The sequence below is a fragment of the Manacus vitellinus genome, unplaced genomic scaffold (assembly GCF_001715985.3).
Source record: "Manacus vitellinus isolate BGI_N305 unplaced genomic scaffold, ASM171598v3 scaffold_60_pilon, whole genome shotgun sequence".
Lineage (NCBI taxonomy): Eukaryota > Metazoa > Chordata > Aves > Passeriformes > Pipridae > Manacus > Manacus vitellinus.
Window position 1 is genome coordinate 3,534,979 of NW_021940687.1, and position 19,720 is coordinate 3,554,698.

Genomic DNA, 19,720 nt, shown 5'->3' on the forward strand with positions numbered 1-19,720 from the left:
TTATTCCCTCCTGATAGTTACCCTTGGTTTAGAACTGTTTTTTGTGGGTGCTGTCTTAGGTGTGTTCCTTAGAGCAGTGCAAAAGCAAAGATCAGCTATTCAGAAATCTGTAAGTGAAGTGCTAAAATCTTTCCAAGAGTCAATGAGAACTTTGCAGGACCAGCTAGAAAAAGAGGCTATTCAAAAATCTACCGGTGAGGTGATAAGATCTCTTCAAGAGTCAATGAAGGCATTACAGGAGCAATTAGGAAAAGAACGCCTGAACTGCAGGCGTCAGGCACTGGAGAAAGAGAGAGAGATTAACTCATTGCTTCGGTCAGCTCTGCAAGATGAGGAGGAACAAAATGAAAGGCTTAAAAAGATACTGGAAATGAAAAATTGTGAATTGCGAGACATTAATTCCAAATACCCTAAACCGGTAGATGTTAACAAATCCCTGTACCCCTCTGGGGAATTAGAAGAGTTGAAGCAAAGTTACCCGGAGGACGGGGTAATACATATGCGTCCCCTCATTAAAACTGAAACCACTGGCCAGGGGGCAAATAGGCAAACTACCACACGAACTACCCCGTACACGGGGGAAGCACTGGCCAGAATTCAGGAGAAATACAGCCGTAAGGCCAGTGAATCAGAGACTGAATATGTGTGGAGGGTGTCCCTTACTGGGGGAGACCGAATTTTATTAAGTGAAGATGAGGCCAGAGGATTTTGGGGCCCAGGGGTCTTCCTGACCACAAATGATAACCGAGCCCCGTGGTCCCTGACCCAGAGAGCTGCCTACTGGGCAGGTGGGTTAGACCCTATAGAAAGGGGAGATCCTCACACGATTAAAACACCCACAATTGGCCACATTTTAAAAAGTGTACAAAAAACCGCATGTCTCCAGTTAATGCATACAAAATTATTAGACCCACAACGAAATTCCCCAATGGAACTCGAGGCAGATCCACAGAGATTTCCAGTTTTAATTCGAGGCCTGCCTGATGCACTAAAAGTTTATGCTAAACAATTACAGGAGCGCATAAAGGCAACCCCCAGACCTAGAGGAAGGGGTGCTCCATCAGGAATAACCTGGTTGGAAATAGCCCAAGAATTAATAGCTACTGGTCAGCAGCTGGGGCTCTCTGGTACCAATGGCCAGAGAATACACTGCAGGAGGGCAGGGAAAGTCCAAAAACCTGCCTCGCCAGGTATTTGTCAACAAAATGTGTCATCTAGCGGGAGAAAGAGATACAGTCTGTGGAGAGAAGGTGTTGCAAAAGGAATTCCTCGAGAAGTGATGGATAAATTACCCACTGCTAATTTAGAATACTTGATAAAGCACTGGGATAAGATCAAAGAGCACAAGGCACCCCCTAAGGGCAGCCCCTCTAAGGAGTCCAACACTGTGATCCCCTCAGCCTCTCCAGAAACCGGACTAACCAGTTTGACCAGTTCTGAGTCAAGGAACTGGACTTACTGCCCTCAAGTAAATAAGCCAAAAAATAGCCAGTGGGTTTATGAGAGAAAGCTTACAGAAAACAACCAGGGAGATTTGGTAATCACTTTTCCTCTTGGCCCTTTTAAATCTTTGGTTACATTCGTGGTAGACACGGGTGCACAGGTCTCAGCACTCCAAACTGAAGCTGCTATTCAGTGTGGCATTAAACCAGACAAAAAAAAGTTATGGGTAACTGATGCTTTTGGCAAATCCCGACCCCAGTACACTGCTCGAGTGAAATGCTGGTTACCTGGAGATGAGACAGCCACAGAAACTATCATGATTGTGGGACCATTACCAGCTAACATCCTGGGGTTAGATCTGCTAAAGGGGAGGGCCTGGACAGACGCCAGAGGGAGAGAATGGGTGTTTGGTCTCCCATCCCCCTCTGTCCGTCTGTTGCAAACTGCTCCAAGTCTACCTCCTTCTAAAATAGCAAATGTAAAACCCTACCCACTTCCTTTAGGGGCACGTGAAAACATTACCCCAGAAACTGCAGAATTGCAGGATCAAGGAGTAGTTGTCCCTATACACTCACCATGGACAGTATGGTCTGTCCATAAACCTAATGGGCAGTGGCAGCTGCCAGTGAGTTACCTCGATGCTGACACTGGCTCACAAACAGCTGCTGTACATAACAAAGCTGAACTGATTGCCCAGATTGCTGATGTCACCACAGAGGACCAGACTCAGACAAGTACTATCACCCACTTAGAAAGTCTGAGACTTCAGATTCCCACAGGAAAAGTAACAGTGTGTTTTCCCCCTGACACCTTGGCCACCCCAGAGCAAATAAAGATGCTGAGAAGTAAAAAAGAACTCCAGCATGCTCTGAGTTTATTTGTTTTTTGGAGAAAACATGTTCCAAACTTCTCTATTATTACTGCCCTAGTGACATTATGCCAGATAAGAAAAGGAGTTGGATAAATAGATAGTTCCTTCTTTTTAATAATGGGTCCGTAGTGGGTCAGATTTTCTTTTTTTTCTGCAGGAACCTGCCAGCAGATGAGATCAAACTGCATGAAACCAATAAAGCTTTCAATTGCAGCAATGGGCAGAAAAGATAACTGCCCCCACAACTGCTCCTATTATCAGCTTACAAGTATCCCATGAGAAAACGAAGTAGCAACAAGACTGAAGACTTATACTGTTCTTTGACATGTGTTTGTGTTTTTATCTTAATAACTTTGTAGTATGCATGCCTGTATGTATTTTTGTGTCAGTAAGTTTGCAATATGCAAAAGTTTACCACAAACATTGTGTTTGTGTCTCCTCTACTCCCAAAACTGCTTGTATTATCAGCTTATTAATAATTGTTGACTTATTTGTGTTTTTATCATGAACAACTCACTGGTAAGATTGTGTAAGACAAGCCATTTTATGTACTGCTAGTTTAGTTTTTGCCAAGTTTGTTTTGTCTTTTTGTTGGGAAGTGAGTTAGCTTGAGAAAAGCTTTCAGACGTGTGTAGTTCTGTCTCAATCAATCGAGAATCAGAAAACTCAATCAAATTTAGCCTGGGAGTTAGTACAAGAAGTTATGAATATTTAAAATCATACAAATATGTATTCGGAAGGCATCAGATTTTATATTTGGCTAAATCTCACAAAATATTGACAAATGAAACTAAATCTAAACAAAACAAAAAAAAGTGTTACCTGAGGAGAATATACGAAAGCCTTTTACCAGCTCCCAAGTAACTCAATGTTTTTTAATGTATAATTTCAAGTATTTGTATATGTTTGTAACCTTATTAATGTTAAGAAATTTGATTGCAACTATTGAGATCCTATTACATCCCCTATGACTACTCACGGGGTGTAGAGAGTAACTAATGCAGATTAGCCTACTATGTTATTATAAAGTTGGTTTAGTTTTTTTTGAGGGGGGAGAATTGCAGGGCATTGGGGCTGTCTCTTCCTTTCCTTCACTCTTCTGTCTTCCTATCCACTATATGAAAAACACCACCCACAAAGAAGATTCACAGTGAACGACAAAAGATTATTGAATGCATAAATCACGGGGTGGTGTCAGAGACTGCAGTGTTTGATGATTTATGCATTCTAGGAGACTTTTGCAGGCTTTTGACTTTTCTGATGGGCAACTGGGCCCATCCCCCCTCCTCCAGCGCAGAAGATGTCAAGCCCAAAAAGGTGGGAAGAGCCGAGCTCGCAGGCTTTTGACTGTTGCACTGCACCTCTGATGGCCCATGGGAGCCCATCCCAGGGCAGACACAGCAGCTCTTGCAGGGCCCAGGGGGAGGTTGGAGGCTCGAGGCATGGCCCGTGACACTGCCCATGGACATGATAATTCATAACTTCTTGGAGTGGGGGGGCTTCCCTCCTTCACCCCCAGCAGATCAAGGCCACCACTTCAAGTGACAGACATGGAAGCTGCAACTATCAAGTTCCATCGCTGGACCCCGTGGGCGGTGACTATGGACATCTGTCAGCTTTTCTTTCCCTTACTCTCCCTTGCTCTTATCCTGCCTTTCTCTCCCCTATGCATTTTTCTCCTCCCCAGAAAGGTTGTGACAGCACCCAAAAATGTTAACTTACCTATTGATTCAAAATTGTTAAAATAAATCTTATCAAGATATGTTTTCATACCCCGATTATTTAGTGTCGTTTCGCTTTAATCCACCCCAAAGGAATTTTTGATAAAACCTGGGTTACCCCCTCCCCCCTCTTTTCCTGGGGCGGGTAGCAACAGTACTGATACTCTGAGAGAACAGAGAGAGGCCTTTATATCTGTAATCTGGCTCTTTGTTTACCTCTACATTTCTCAGGCAAGAAAGCCCAGTAGTCTAGCCTATATTCCCTAAAAATACAAGCTTCCCGTGGCCCCACCAGGGAATTCAGAAGAGAATGACATCTCCCTAGTTCAGACAAGCTCACTTCATACTATTTTCTTCCTAGAAGTCATGCACCTTTCAGTCTGAGCTTCTACCTGCTTATACTGCTCACAGTACTGCCACACTTTCAGTGGAATAGAACATGGCAAAAATAACATGAAAGAAGGAACAGGTGACAAAGAAGGAGATGTTTACTGGAGTTACTCAACCCCAGAGGTGCAGGGATGATGCTTCTGCAGACAAAGGAGACAACTGTGCAGTGGGACAGAAACGAGGTGAACATCTTACAAGGGAGGACCCTGAACAGGAATTTTTAAATACTAAGTGGGAATTCTGAAATGGACCTGGAAGTTAATGTGAAGCCAATCATGTTTCAAGGTTAGTTTGACTGAGGGACTGTGACAGTATAAATTAGGGGGCTGGAAGCTCAAGTTCCCTAATATGGACTTCTAAAGCTGACCCCAAGAAGAAAAAATGCTGTAAAATAAGACAAGAAAAGGGAAGGAAAAAAAGCTGAAACTCTGGTAGGGAACATAGTCTTGGCATTGTACAGAAATGCCAGTTTGGCAGAACTGATCATCTCAGGTGACAGCAGAAGATAACAATTCTCTAGTAAAGGCCCAGAGAGTGGTAATTCAAACCAAACTGTTACTCTGGTACTGTACTCTGCCTTTCCTTTGAAGAAAGGAGCAGAAATACCATGCTGCAGAGCCATTCTTAAGGCTCAGGCACAAAGGAAAACATGCACTCCACCCAAATCTCTTTTCCAAAGGACAGATCGGATCCCGATTATTTTGTGTGAAATCAGGATACAGGTAAACAACCTCTTCTTCATTCCCTCAATACTGTTTACAATCTCTGCTTTCTTTCACCAAAACTGATGGTCTCTCAGGCAGGGATGCAAGTCTCAGCCCCTGCTTGTTCTGGCAGCCCCAGAATGAAATACAGGAGTCCCTTTTGCCATCGTCACCTGTTTCCGAATTAACTCCTCTCGCTGCCGTCTCTCCTCCTCTTCTCTCCTCCTCTCCTCCAATCTCCTAAGTGCTTCCTCCTGCTGCTGCCTCTCCTCTTCCTCCCTCTGCCGCCTTAGTGCAATTTCCTGCTCTCTTTGTCGCCTCAGGGCTTCCTCCTGCAGTTGGGAACAAGATGTCAGTCTGTAAATGCCCTCGTACTGACAAAGCACATCAGAACACAGATTACAGCACTGTCTGGCCAAGTGAATGGCCTCAAGAAAAGCTCCCTGGCTCCAAGCTAAGCTCTACCAAAACATTGCATCAAACACTACAGACCAACATGGTAACAAGTTATTTTGATGCAATGTGCATCTCATACATAAATTAATTATTTTAATGAAAAAACAAACACATGAAATCATTGCCTGTCTTTGGTTTTAGGAAGAATGGTGTGGAGAATGACAACAAAGGGCGAGAGTCCTCTTTCCACTGTGCACTCAGTACTTCACATACATATATTTTAGCATGTGGGTATCATTAATTCCTTTTTTTTTTGGGTGTCAGCTGTAAGTTGGAAGCTTTCCTACTTACAGGAGTTTCTGAACCCTGACAATTCAAGAGCACTACAAAACTCAACCCACATGTCCAGACATAAGAAGGAAGCTGAAGCAGCCCAGTGCACACACAGATGCTGTAGCTGTGGAAGTCTCAGAGATGTGACTCTATGGAAGGGCTTGGACTGGGCTGTCCCTATACTATTTAAATATTATGGCCAACAAAAGGTCTCTCAAGGGCTTTGATTTTGGGCTGTCCCTAAACTACTGACAGAGCTTCCAATGAATTATGTTTTGTTTTCCAAGTAGCAAAGCTATTTACTCAAAAAGCAGTACCCATTCCTACTGCCCCAAGGTCAGAGACATTTTTCCATCCTGCTACTTGTGTCTGGAGGAATAGGGCACAAGCAGCCTTTGGTTGGCTTCCTGGATATTGTTACATGGGAGCACACCTGAGGGACCTTTCCCCAGTTCTGACTTTCCCTTGCATTAAAAAGCCTCAGTTTGTGCAGCCTTCTCTGATCTCTGACATTCAGCAACTGAGTTAGGGCCGCCCTGCTTTTCATCCCTTCTGTTTTCTCTCCACTTTCTGACATCCTACTAACTCAGCCTAAAGATCCTACTTTTTGGACAAGAAGTTTTTTAAGCTTTTATAAATCTATTTTCCTTTTAAAATGACTGCTACTATGCAGTCGTACTCTTCCAAGCTTTTTATGAGCAACAATATTCCCAGGATGCTGGGTGACTAGTTGTGCAGCATGGATGTAAACTCTGGCAAATCAGGGAAGTGAACTGGGAAAACTAAGACCCTTTTATTCAATTTGATACCAAACCTTCATGTCCACAGAGCAGAGATAAACTGCACTACAGTTCCCTGAACAGCTGGCCTGGGTGTTCCTCTGACAATAAAATTCAGATGTCTGCAACAGAGCTGTCAGTAGACAGAACATCTTTTATAACCAATCCTATAGCACTGAAGAGCTGCTGGCTGCAAGCTGACAACTCATTTTTATTCCTGGGTATCACTGAAGCGGTTTAGTGCTAAATGGAAGTTCAGTGAATGTTTCTCTTCCACTAACTGGACATAAAACAATAGCCTGTGATTCATCTGCTCATTAATCAAGCCCTTGGTTTGTCATAGTCACAAAAACTTGCAGCACAACACACACCACACCTGAGCCACTGCTGTAACTTGGGGCTGTAACTGTATTAACTGGACACGTGCAGTCGAGTCAGAGGAGTCAAGTGTCCCCAGTACAAGTGCTGGAAAATTTCTGCTCCTTGTTTCTTTCCCTGAGAAGTCTCCTGAGGAGGCTGGGGGTGTGCCAGGCTCCTTTGTTTGGCTGGAGACCACAGAGCAGGATCTGAGCTCGGGAGGCCCAGCTCAGCCAGGCTGGGGGGCTGTCACTGACTGAACACGTGGTACCTGAGATGAACCAAGTCACCAGTGAACAGCAGTTCATTGACATCCCTGCCCTACTTTCCCTTTGGGAATGAGGCTAGGATTGCCATTAGGCCAGCAGGTATCAGGGATCTCTCTCTTGCTCAGGCATGCCAGGAGAGACACTGTTGAATGACAGCAATTAAAAGATTTCTGTCCCCTACAGAGCTAAAGACAAACAGTGTTGTACCAAGATGAGAAAAAAAAACCATCTTAAGATTCTGAAAAGCTGGGAACCACATGGCTGATACAATTCCTTTCTCCTCTTCACAGCTATAAAAAAGGTTGTCTTAATATTTACTTCTGTATCTTCTTATTATTCCATGTTTTTGTTTGAGCATGTGACCAAAAACATTCAAAGTTCTCCAGCTTCCTGCCACTGACTTGTATGGGAAACACTCAATCCTTTGGCTCTTGCTGTTCCCACGTTTGCACCTTCCTGCTCCAAGAGAATCCCAATGTTTTTTAGCATCTTTCTTAATAATATTTGTTTTCAAGCACACACACCTTGCTGTACAGACAGCTTATTTCAGACCTTTTAAAATATCTGTAACATCACAGAAAATTCTTAAGCAGCAATCCCCAGTTCAACAGGCTCTGGATTCTTGAATAAAACAGGGAATTTTTTGCAGTTGGTAACACCTGCAGTTCTGCTTGTCTATATCACTGGGGCTTACAAATCTCTGTGCTCTCATCTTTGAAACAGGTATTTTAAAGGGAGCACTAAAAACATAATTCAGAGAAAATAATCATTAGCTAGTTATTAAACCTCCAATTTTGTTCCTGAAAGCAATCAATCATGACAAAACAGAAGATATCAGACCAGAGACAAAAAAGAAATACAGGAGCTACACAAGCTGGGCATTACTGTTTGCAATTCCACAGTGCAAAGTAATTGATGAAAACTATGAACAGAACTGAATTCAACATTTGGTATGACATTTCATCCTACAGAATTGAATTTCTATTAGTTATTTTTTTATTTAGAATTCACCATCAACAGCATATTTACTAACCTTATATACTAGTCTTTTATGCAGTATTACATCAAAAGCCTTCCTGAAGTCCAGGCAGATTAAGTCTACTGCTTCACCCCTCTCAGCTCTCACTGTCATCTCCTCAAAAGAAGTTAATCAAATTTGTTAAGCATCATCTCCTCTGTATAAATCCATGCTAATAAATCAGTTCATCCCTGATGCTACAATGCCTTCCAGTACAGAAGTCAGATTCAAATATTAGACCAGTTTTCTTTTTTTTTTTTAAATACAAAACACAATGTTACTTTCTCTTTCCAGAGAAATGCTTAAACTCTTTGTTACCTTTTCAAGACATTACTGCTCAGAATTCAGCATTGTGGCAATTATTGCATTGGTAATGAACTAACATACTTGCTGTTACAGCTTTTCAACCCCGTTCTGCTTCCTCCTTGTCAACAGTTATTTCCCACGGCATCTCAGAAAGGGAGAGTCAGAATGTTTACTGTACAGATCCAAAGTGGACAACAAAACTTTGGAATTTAACAGACATGGAGTTATACACAGTAGCAAAACTGTTAGACTGAAAAGAAACAACCCAAGTCTACTTGAAGCCACCATGGATGACACACATTGAGTTACCAGGTGATCAGCTGAAAAATGAGTTGTTATTACACCAGATCTAAAGCCCTCTGACTCAAAAGTTAAACTTTTGAGTACATTATTGCTTCCATGCTACAGTTTGACCTCAAGCAAAGGATGCTTTTCCACTGTACACCATAATGACTTCCTGTACACAAAGCAGAGATATTAAAGCAAGGAGCCATTTGTAGACTTGATCCCAAAAGATTCCATGACAGTTACCTACATGTCATATTAAAAGAGATCTTCAGTGACAAAACCCAAACCCTGAGTCAACTGAGGTCTACAACTAACTTACAAATAAAACTAGAGGTTCTTAGAGGCTTCCTCTGAAGTGTCTGATGCTTGAACCAGGAACGTGCTTTACAACTGCCCATCTAAACACACAGCAAATATTATAGAGGACACAATTATTTATTACTTCTACCTATAATTACTGTGGTGCTTTTCAGGGCATTTAAACTCCTTAGTGTATAAGCTCAGCCATGTGCTTGCCCTTATCCTTAACACACAGCAGAATGAAAACTTCACCTTGCACTGTCTTTCCCTCCTACAAAACTTAAGGAACAACTTAATTCTCTTCCATGCAGAATTCAGAAGAGTAAATGCTAAAAATGTCAAACTAGTAATGTCTCCATTTTTTATCCCTGGAAGATTAAGAACATACAACTCCCATATTCACTCTTCTACTGCAACACTGATCACATAATTCTTTTTTAAGAGATCTGCTTGACCAAACTACATCTCTTCCTTTTCAACTGGAGAAAAAAAGCTGACAGACTCTATTATGAAGATAATAATTCATTCAAAATTATTTACTAAGTTAAAAAAAACAACAGGAGAAAAATAAGCTGAATGTCACATCACTTTTTTCCACTACAGCCCTCTACCTCTTATTCATTTGAAACAGCTGCTCAAGCTCCATCTACTCCAGAACATACCCTTATAAAACACTACACTGCATAAATGGCAAATAAAGACTTAACATACAACAAGTGGGCAGCTAACTGCAGTCTAATATTGACACTAAAAAGTCAGGAGGGAATATTCCACATGGAATAAAGCCCCTCTGCTCTCAAACAGGAATCTATCTTAAAGTTGAAGCATCAAAGCCCATTTCTTAGACTGCAATTTGGGCTCTTAAAATCAAGTACAGGAGAATCATAAATTCATATACTCACATGAAAAATATTCAAACTGTCTTCATACACACCTACCAAAGATTAATTAGACCCCACAGGATTCTTAAAGTGAGTTTTATAAAGTATTATAATTAGAGATTAACTACATTGAGGAAACTCACTTGCTTCCTGCGGGCCAGTTCTTCTTCTTCCCGTCGTTTCCTCTCATCTTCCTGCTGCCTCCTAAGTAGCTCTTCTTGTTGCCTCCGAAGCTCCTCCTGCCTTTTCCTCTCCTCTTCCTCTCGTTTGGCCCTCATTTCCACTTCTCTCCTCTCTTGCTCTAGCTACAATTCACATAAAACTATACTCAGATGCAGGTAACGTATTCCTACACCATTTCTTAGGGCAACTCTGCTGAAATTACAGTAACAGCTTAACAGATGAAGCCTCTGACAGATACTCTCCCTTAACTGGCATTTTACCTATCAGCTGGCTGCCTACTGGGGTCAGATTCCTCAAGCAGTCTAGAAGAATTTTGGACAATTTCTGTTCTGTAATGAACACCAGTTCTCTAGTCAGTCTTTCCACATCAGCTCCTCAAAATACCCTCTGACTTTAGAAGCTTGTAGCGAGTTACTTTGCAGTGATCAGGAAATAATCATTTTCAGGAAATGTACAGAATCAAACAGGTTCAAACTCACAAAAATAATTTAATACTAGAGTCTGTGTGAAATAACCCTGGCAAATAAGACTCTTATGATTTCCCAAAACCAATGCTGGTGAAAAACACATGGCTTAAGAGAACAACTACCTGCTCCCAACTCAGGGTTTGGCATGACAGCTCATGATGATCTCAGTTTAAAAGAGAGGTGGCTAATGAAGAGGTTTTAACCACAAATGTAGAACACAAGCACTACTTCAGAGGTCAGCAGTACCTCCACAGCAATGGTTTTCACAAGCAGTCCACAAGGGTTTTGTAACTGGTTTTTATGGGTTATTCTCTTTATGGTGCTTTCCATGAAAGTCTAGTCAATCACAGATTTTGACCAGATTGAAGAACTTGGTCTTCCATTGGCTCAAGAACCACAGTTACACTGCAGAACAGCAATCCCAACTTCTTACAGTACAAAACAGTTTCTGACCTTTGCAGCTTTGGCCTTCTCGAGCTGCTGAAGTTGTTCTAGAGCTGGTCCCTGAGCTGCAGTATCAATGGGCAGATCCCAGACACTGCTTCCTTCCCAGACTAGATAGTGAAGAAAACAAACATTGACAAGCAAAAATAAGCACATCAACAAACATAAGTGAAAGGGCGAAATCTTGCATACACTGTTACTACGTTTTATGGACTAAAATCATGATAACATGTTACTCTTAGTCAGCAGAGGGCCACCTTATCTTTCTGCAGAACAAGGCTTGTCCATGTCTGAAGCAAGGCTGGGTCTCCTACAAAATTCTACAGAAAAACCAGCTATTCAAACTCCTCCCAACAGAGCAGAACATCCTTAGAATGTAACAACCCCTTCAGATCAAAGCTTCCCATAACCATCAAAAAATTACCATATTCTTCACAGCTCTCAAAATGGAACTTACACTGTGAGGCAAAGTAGGCTGATCCAGTTAAAAATAATGATGCAGAACTAATTTCCCCTGGTGTCAAAAAGGGAGTGATCATCTCAAAGATGCTGACTCTTACTGCATGGGCTTTTCTGAGTAGCCCTGGCACAGGCAAAGCCTCTTACCTGTAGGCTGTGAAGCTGACTGAAGTTCCCATATTGAGCCAGTGTCCGGCACTGACACAGACCTTGTGACAGGTGGCATCATGTTCTGTTCAGATATTCTGCAATACCAACAGGGAGAGTCAACATGCCACTTCCAGGGACAGGAGTGCTCTGAACACACATGACACTCAGTAACTTGTAACATACTCCTTTCCTTCCACGCCTCTATTTAAAACAAAAATACCACGCAGACAACACCAATTGCTTGTAGAGTTCTTGCTGATCTCATCCCTGCTGCCAAGCCAAGGGCTAAGCCAGCTACTGCTCCAGCATCCAGTACTGCAGAACTTGACTGGCAAAGCCATTCTGTACCAGCCCATCTGTCAAACAGGTATGATTTCAACTCTGAGATTTTTCCTCCTCACTTCCATAAACACTCTCTAAGGCAAAGACTACATCTGTAAAGCAGTACTCAACATCCTGAACGGCTTCATATTCTTATTGCAATCTTTAAAATATGTAATGCTCCAATATGAGCAAACTCGACTAGGACAGGCTGCTGACAGGATGTAATTATTGTTATATACAAGTTAGAGCACAGAAAGAATGGACTTCAGTTCAAGGCTGGGCTAACTCACCTCATCTTCAGGGCTTGGAACTGTTGCAAGAGGATAGCGAGCTGCTGCTGCTGCTGGGAGGAGAGGGCTGCCTTCTGCTGCTGAGCCAGCATCTGTGCATACTGTTGTCTTCAAAAGACAAGCAGAGAGTCACTGGGGTTTGTTCACTTATGCCCAGGTTACAGAATCATGCTCTGGGACTAATGCCCACTGACCTATATAATGTACATGCTAAGCACCAGTAGAAAGCACACAATGGGGGCTGGGAAAGAACCAAAATGTAAGGATACAAACAATTGGCCCTTAACTGGCCCTTGACCAGAACCAAATTTCTCTTCACCTTCAACTATGTCACCTGGGTATTACTGCCCAATGCCCCTCTTGTAGGTTTGTGCAACAGTACTTCCCTTCTTCTATAAATTCTATAAAGTTAGCTCAAATTAATCTGGGTTTGCTCCATGCCCATACCATCAGTCTCTTCCACAGTATGCCAAGGCATTGCCTGGCACAGGGGCAGGTTCTCACCTCAAACTATAAGCAGACAATCAGTATTAAAAAAAAATATGATCATGACACATGCTTTCAGGACCCCTTGAAGAAGTAGTCTGGTTGTTTCCTTTCCTCCAAGCCCCTACAAAACAAGTTGTCAGGAACTGGTCAGAACTGAACAACTGACAGCTTTGGCAAAATAGACTACAAACTTCTTTGACCAGCAGTTACCTCCTGCTGATCTTTAAAGAGCTGAGCAAGCAGACCAAAAGGAAGTTCCACCTTCTCCATCTCCAGTTCAAAAAACATCTGAAGTGCATTACTAGCACAGCTGGGATTCAGTCTGACCAGACTGACAGGTACCATACAGCAGCTCTCACCCAAGCAGGTATGTGTGACACAGAAAACAACTAACAAACGTGCCTGAGGCAGCCACACTGTCCTACTCCTGCACACTGGGGACACCTCTGGTGTTTGGGGAAGCAGCTATTGCTGTTGGAGGTAGAGCACTCCCAGCCCCAGTGCCCAAGAAAACAATGACAAGAAGCTGAACCCAGATGACCAAAAATGCAAAGCAGAGCACGGCCACTGAAACACCTCTGGCACTCTGGGGAGTCTTACTGTATTAAAAGATGCTGATACTGGAGGTGCTGCATTTGGATCAGAGCCAACTCCTGCTGTCTAGTCAGTCGCTCTTGGTCCAGCTCGCCCTGTGTTCAGGAATAAAACACTTCATTATAATACATACATATATGTAAGAGCAGCATATTGCAAATGCAAGCAATGTAAGAGTTGTACTTTGAACAAAAAAGTCAATAAAAGTGGAAAAATTGCAAGAGACTGACAAAGCCTGTAGCACAGTGAATGCAATACACAGCACTCCTACATATTACAGGGCTAAACCTCCCAGCCACAGACAGGGCAAAACAGACACTTTTAAACTTAGTCTCTTCTCTTACAAAGGTAATTTAACACCGAGTTCAGCCTCGGTGCTCAGAACACCTGCAATTCCAAGACAAAGCACCCAACAACTAAAGAATTCATTCCTATTTGTTACAGAACTATTTGAATACTCTGTCACACAATTACCAGATGTGGAAGTGGTGCTGGGCCTGGAGTGAAGGGGACCCTGCCCCACATTTTCATGATGTCTCCAAGTGGCTGGAAAGTCTCATCACAGGCTCTCTTAACCAACAATGACATGGTGAAGTATCCAGCCTGGAACCACTCTGCCATCTCCTGATTACTGAATGGACCTGAAGGAACATCAACCAACACATGTTGCAGGGAAGGAGAAGCAGGGCTGAGTTCAGCATGTTGGAAACAAAGAGCACAGTGTTTGTTAAAGTCACAGTACCAGCACCAGCAGGTCCTGTCCATCTCCCCCCTTGATTGCACACACTGAGCCCCCAAGGCTGGAGTGTCCATGCACAGATCTGCATCTTTACAGGGGTACAGCTCTGCCCCAGAGTCTCCCCCTGCACTGGAGGGGACAGGCCAGCACTGAGATGGAAGCCCAGTAGCCAGGGTGCTGTGGAGCCTGGCCCAGCTAACACCCTTCCTGCCTCTCAGCAGAGCTCATCACTGCTCCAGGCTCAGCCCTGGGCTGACAACAGCCACAGTTCCCAGGCTGGCCCTTGGCAGCACCCACGAGCTGACAGAACCACACTGCTGCTCTCCCCAGGTGCACTACACAGCTCATTCAACAACCTTAGCCTGGTTCTACGCTTGCCTTCACATTGGAGGAATTCATATGTTTTACAGAAGTTTTGCTTCTGGAACTCAGCAGATGAGTAGATCCACCTCTGGATGGACAATTACATTTGGTAAGGTAATGAGGATCCATTGTCTTTCCTTTCTCAAAAAGCTACATTTTTCCTTCTCTTCCTCTTTTTCCTAAGAAAGACTTCAGTAATTGCCTTCAAAGGAGGGCTCCTATACTAATTTTACATATCCAAATAGATACAAAGCCAGTAGAAAAAATATTATTTAACCAAGTAAGAGCCACGTAAGTTTTGCAAAAATGTTTTCTGAAAAGCAAGAACATTTAGCAACTCTTGCCTCCTCTGTAAGGAGTATCTCTAGAAGGCAATTCCTTTCAGAGAATATAAAACCAAAAGAGGATATTCCAAGAAAAAAAAAATTAGGTGGGAGTGTTTACTTCTGGAGGTCACATGCAAGGAAGTACAGCCAGCAGTGCCTGACATACTGTGTAAAGCAACTGAGCAAATATAAGCAGTTTATGGCTCACATCCTTTCAAACTTAAAGGAGTGAGGAAAAAACCCTAAGGATGTGCAATACCTGCAGACAAGAGATTGGCACAGATCCCATAAAAACACCCCCACCAATCCTATCTGGAGTCCACAGCTAAGGAGTCCTTCACACAAACAGTGTGAAGCACAGCAAGGGAGGAATTCACTGTTTAACTGCATTTTTGGGAGGTAGATAAGCAGCTGCTAAAACAGAGCCCAGAGAGACCTCCAACAGAAAAGTACCTTCTGAAAGCAAAGATGCAAATATCTGTATGAAAGGCCTGCTCTAACTTTCACTGCAAAAAAAAAAACTCTTCAGCAAAAACTGCAAGCATGAAAGAGTTTATTTGTATTCTATGAACTAACACTGCACTGGCTGCAAGTGCAATTTAAATTGAGATTCTGCATGAGCACTGGCTTATGGAAACTTGTTGCCTCTTTGCTCTAGATTCTAAACAAATTACCTTTCCCTGAATACTCAATGTCTTGAGGCTGAGCCTAGAAAACTGATTTCAATGTTTCTCACGGATTCTTCCACAAGATACTCGAGTGGTCACATTCTTGGTTTGTTTCCACTGTTATCTGGAAATCTGAGTAACTGCTGGCATGAAAAACAGGTTTGAGTGTAGCCTCAATTTACAGAACCACAAAGTGATGGCAAACCTCACCCACAACAAAGCCTAACTCTGGACATGAGGCCTGCTGAGCTGAGGGGGGCACTGATGGGTTGAAGATATTTGCAGAACCCAATTCTAGAGTGGTAAAGTCCCTGTGCTGCTTTTGTAAAAACAAGTGCCAGTATCTGTTGGGGGTAATTCTGTGAAGAACTCTAACAATTTGTGAAACAAAAGAGGAAGTGTAAAGGGCACAGACCTACCCTGAATTTCTCCTTGTGGATCTTTGTAGTACCACTTCTGCATGGCTTCATGGAACAGTGGCATAGAGGAACCCTTGGCTCTGTGTTCTTGAATTTTTGCTGCTAATCTTTCATCATCCAGGGCACTGTCCTGTAGGTATGCCACCATCTTCTCTGCTTGCTGCAGGAGACATCAAAATCAGCAAGGAATACAAGAGGTAGATGTGTGCTTACAGATCTGAGAGTGAATGTGCCAAACACAACCACCTTGTGCTACCCAGTGCTCAGGAGTGGGCCAGGACTGCCAGGATGTGACTGCAACACAAACCTTGAGCTCTGTACCACTGTCAGAATCCTCAACAAGCACAGTTCACCTGCTTAAGCAAAGCTTTAAAACAACTTGCCAAGAAGGTATCACACAGTATCATGGTGAAAAATGCATATTTTAAACACACTGGACACACATACAGGCAAATCATAATGCTACTTTACAGTGATCATAAGCACTAGGGTCTCTAGCTTTTTAATACAGAGTATGGCACCCTGATCCATACTGCATAAAATACCACAAAAGCTTAAACTATTCTCAAAAAAAAAAGTAATGGAGAGAAGCAGCTTTCAGTAAACACCATGGATTGTAAAGTCTCAGCTGCATTTCTGATTTATGGGCTTCAAAACTTTTTTGCATTCCAAATTCCTCCAGTCCCACAATTGTCAACAAGGAAGGAATCTGAGAAATTTTACCTGCTCTAGGTGTTTGAGGCCCTCTTCATCATCTGGATCAGTGGGAATGTTGCCCATGCCTGGAGCAGCTGTGACAGGTGTTTGAACTGGCCGCAGAGCAGGATTTGAATTGGAAACAGGAGGAGAAAGATGAGCAGAAGAAGTTGTGTCTGCAGAAATCTGTGGCAAAGGTTGAGCAAGAGAAGCCAAATCTAAAGAAAAATGTTAAAGTTAGTTCATTGTCTTTTCATTAACATAAAATTACTTTTAAAAACTTACTGTAGAGAATGCTAACAGCTCAAATTTAGCACCAAAGCAAAAGAATTTTCAGATGTCCCTGAATGTACTGTGTTTACAGCACAGGCACACAACCTCACTTGAGGGAACAAACAGTTCAGTTTAACAGTGCAGAACTCAGCACACCCATCCCCTGGCCACACCATTTGTCCAGACTGATCTGCTCTACCACAACAATGCACATCCACAACTGGTTCATGTTTCTCTGAACTGCACTGCAACATGAAGAACCAGTGCCCTGCAAACACTTGAGATGGCATATCCAACAAATCCTGTCTTTACAGACCAGTTGATGAATTCCAGCTTTTTATCACCGGAATCCAGTCCTTGCCTCTTCTAAGAGACCAAGAGAGTGGGAACTCACTAAATTTATCTGCCAAATTTCTTACCTTCCCCTCTGCTGGACATTTTGGCTGGAGGTGTATTCTCCGGTCGACTCTCTTTATCTTCTGTTTTTTCTGTTCTTTCTGGCACAGACTCTTCCTTCCTTTCAAAAAGGCTTGTCTGCAGCGGGTCTGGAGGCTGGGATTTTGGTGGGGTGTCTGACCTTGCAGCTGGAGATGATGCCTGGGCTGCTTCTTCCCCAGCTTCTGTAAGATGGCACAGTTCTGTGTGACTGAATTAACAGAAACTCTACACTGGCAGTTGCACCAGAAGTCCCCCTTACCTGCCACTACTCTTTCTGTTTTCTCCCCCTCTTTCTTGGTCTTTTCATGATCTTTGGCTTCTTCGTTGTGGCTCCCTTCAGAGTCGGACCTCTCTTCCCCTTCCTCCACGGGTCGGAAGTCCATCTCCTGTTCCTCAGGTATCGGCTCCTTCTGCACCTTCTGCAAAGCCAACACAACGGCCCGTGACCCACCCGACAGCTCGGGACGTCGGGCACGGCCACCCACGGCCCGGGCCAGCCCTTCACCTTTAAAGAGAGGAACGCCCCAGAGGAGTCGAAGGTTCCCATCTCCTCCTCGGCATCCTCCAGGCACCACTCCGGGAGGCTGTCCCTGTCGTCGTCCATGCTGCCGCTGCCGCAGCGCACGCGCCGATAGCCCCGCTCGTCGTCGCGCTCCCGGAAATCGAACTCGAACCGCCGCCGCCGCTCCATGTGCTCCCGCCAGCCTGCGGAACCAGGACAGGGAACTGCACCCCCAGCCCGGGCAGGGCAGGGCCAGAGACGGGCAATGAACACACAGGACACGGCCCACCGACCGAGGGGCAACCTCAGGGCAAGGGAGAGGAAAGGACAATCCTGCCAACGAACATTGTCCGCGGCACGTCCCCGAGTGATAAACTCTACTGTGAGCACTAACAACCACGTAAGGCTGAGAAAGCTGGGCTGCATCATCTACAGCATGCACCAAGATAAGGCAAGAAACACTAGTTGCTGATAGAATTTACCAGCCATCGTTGACTTAAATCTTTTCTGGTCCCTTTCTGTGTGTAAGACTTTGTATTTCCTTCCAGGCCACCTGCAGAAGTCACTCCTGAACGAAACATGCTTTTTGCCTCATGCCCTCAGAGATGCTTTTGTGCACACACATGAAAAATGGAGTGACAACTGTTCAAATACCTTTAAAAGGACTGGAAAGTCTCTTGAATGGTCATTTTTATAGCCATGGAATACCAAAACTTGGAATGTTAAGAAGAAGGAAAACTTTCCAAATTCAAGTATAAATTTTATATCCAGAAGACACCTTCATTGAACCAAGTTTCAAATCCTGAGTGCAATAATGCTATTTAAACTGTAAAGAACTTGCTGCTAAGGAAAACAAAGTGGGAGTGAAAGGATTGTACACAGCTTTCCCTGCAGTAGAAAGCACCTTTGCCAGAAAGGTGCAAAGCAAAAATGAAACCACCTTAACTTTTAATGCTTTTAGTGGCACTTGTTCTTTTCTGGAAGGGGGAAAAAAAAGGAAAAAAAAAATCTACTTTTTGCTCTCAATCTGTGCAATCAGTGCAGTCTCACTGTACCAAATGGCTCCCTCCCCCCCCAAAAAAAAAAAAAAATCACAGTAAAGGAGAGAAATGTTGTCCTGTTTCATATGAAAATGAATGTTTCCACACTGACCTTAATACCCTGAGTATTAATATTAGCCATGCAAAAACCTACCTTTGTATCACAAATATAGGAGATGTAAACCAAACTCCTTCTGGAAACATTATGAACTTCAATGTTAAATTTTACAAAGGAAACACAAAAGGTTAGACTTTAACAAGGCCTTCACTATACCATATGTGCCTATTTGCAAATAATTCCACAGGATAACTTCATCTATGCTTCTAGAAATAAGTATTAAACCATCAAATCAATATTCTGAGGCAACCTTTCAATGTCATTAAGGAAGGAGATTGAAGTGTGAGAGGTTGCTGACAACCAGCCTGTATTTCTGACTAAAGCCATGGCCAGACATCTCATCACAACCAGGAACATCCAGGTCAGGTTTCCCAACACCTGGAAAAACAGAGCCATGGCCTGAGCCTAGCAATGCCATCCAGGGGCTCACAAATGGCTGAGCATCTCTTCTCCTCCTCCCTTCTGTGTGGAGCAGGAAAATCCAGTATTAAGAACTCCCTATACAGCCATAAAGGGGCCATGTAGAGTCCCTGCATTAGAGAAAAGCCTCTGCTTTTCCACAGTTCACATCCCTACAGCAGGAGCAGAGGCTCCTCACAGTACAACCCAGAAACAAGGCCTGGAAAGTGAATTCTAAGCATTTTGTTAATTCCAGGTGTCTTCAAAGTCCCAGTTAAGAACC

At 43.3% G+C, this 19,720-nt stretch overlaps 1 protein-coding gene across 1 annotated transcript in view; it reads right to left on the bottom strand.

The window, feature by feature from the left end:
- Positions 1-19,720, bottom strand: part of GIGYF2 (GRB10 interacting GYF protein 2) — a 78,753-nt gene that overhangs the window by 8,301 nt on the left and 50,732 nt on the right. The window contains exons 9-20 of the mRNA XM_018083105.2: positions 17,884-18,083; positions 17,638-17,797; positions 17,360-17,560; positions 16,695-16,885; positions 15,972-16,131; positions 13,931-14,097; positions 13,463-13,551; positions 12,374-12,481; positions 11,757-11,854; positions 11,160-11,260; positions 10,200-10,361; positions 5,303-5,461 (exon numbers count right to left, since the gene is read on the bottom strand). Coding sequence (XP_017938594.1) covers positions 5,303-5,461; positions 10,200-10,361; positions 11,160-11,260; positions 11,757-11,854; positions 12,374-12,481; positions 13,463-13,551; positions 13,931-14,097; positions 15,972-16,131; positions 16,695-16,885; positions 17,360-17,560; positions 17,638-17,797; positions 17,884-18,083 — 1,796 coding nt within the window. The remainder of the gene's footprint in view (positions 1-5,302; positions 5,462-10,199; positions 10,362-11,159; positions 11,261-11,756; positions 11,855-12,373; positions 12,482-13,462; positions 13,552-13,930; positions 14,098-15,971; positions 16,132-16,694; positions 16,886-17,359; positions 17,561-17,637; positions 17,798-17,883; positions 18,084-19,720) is intronic.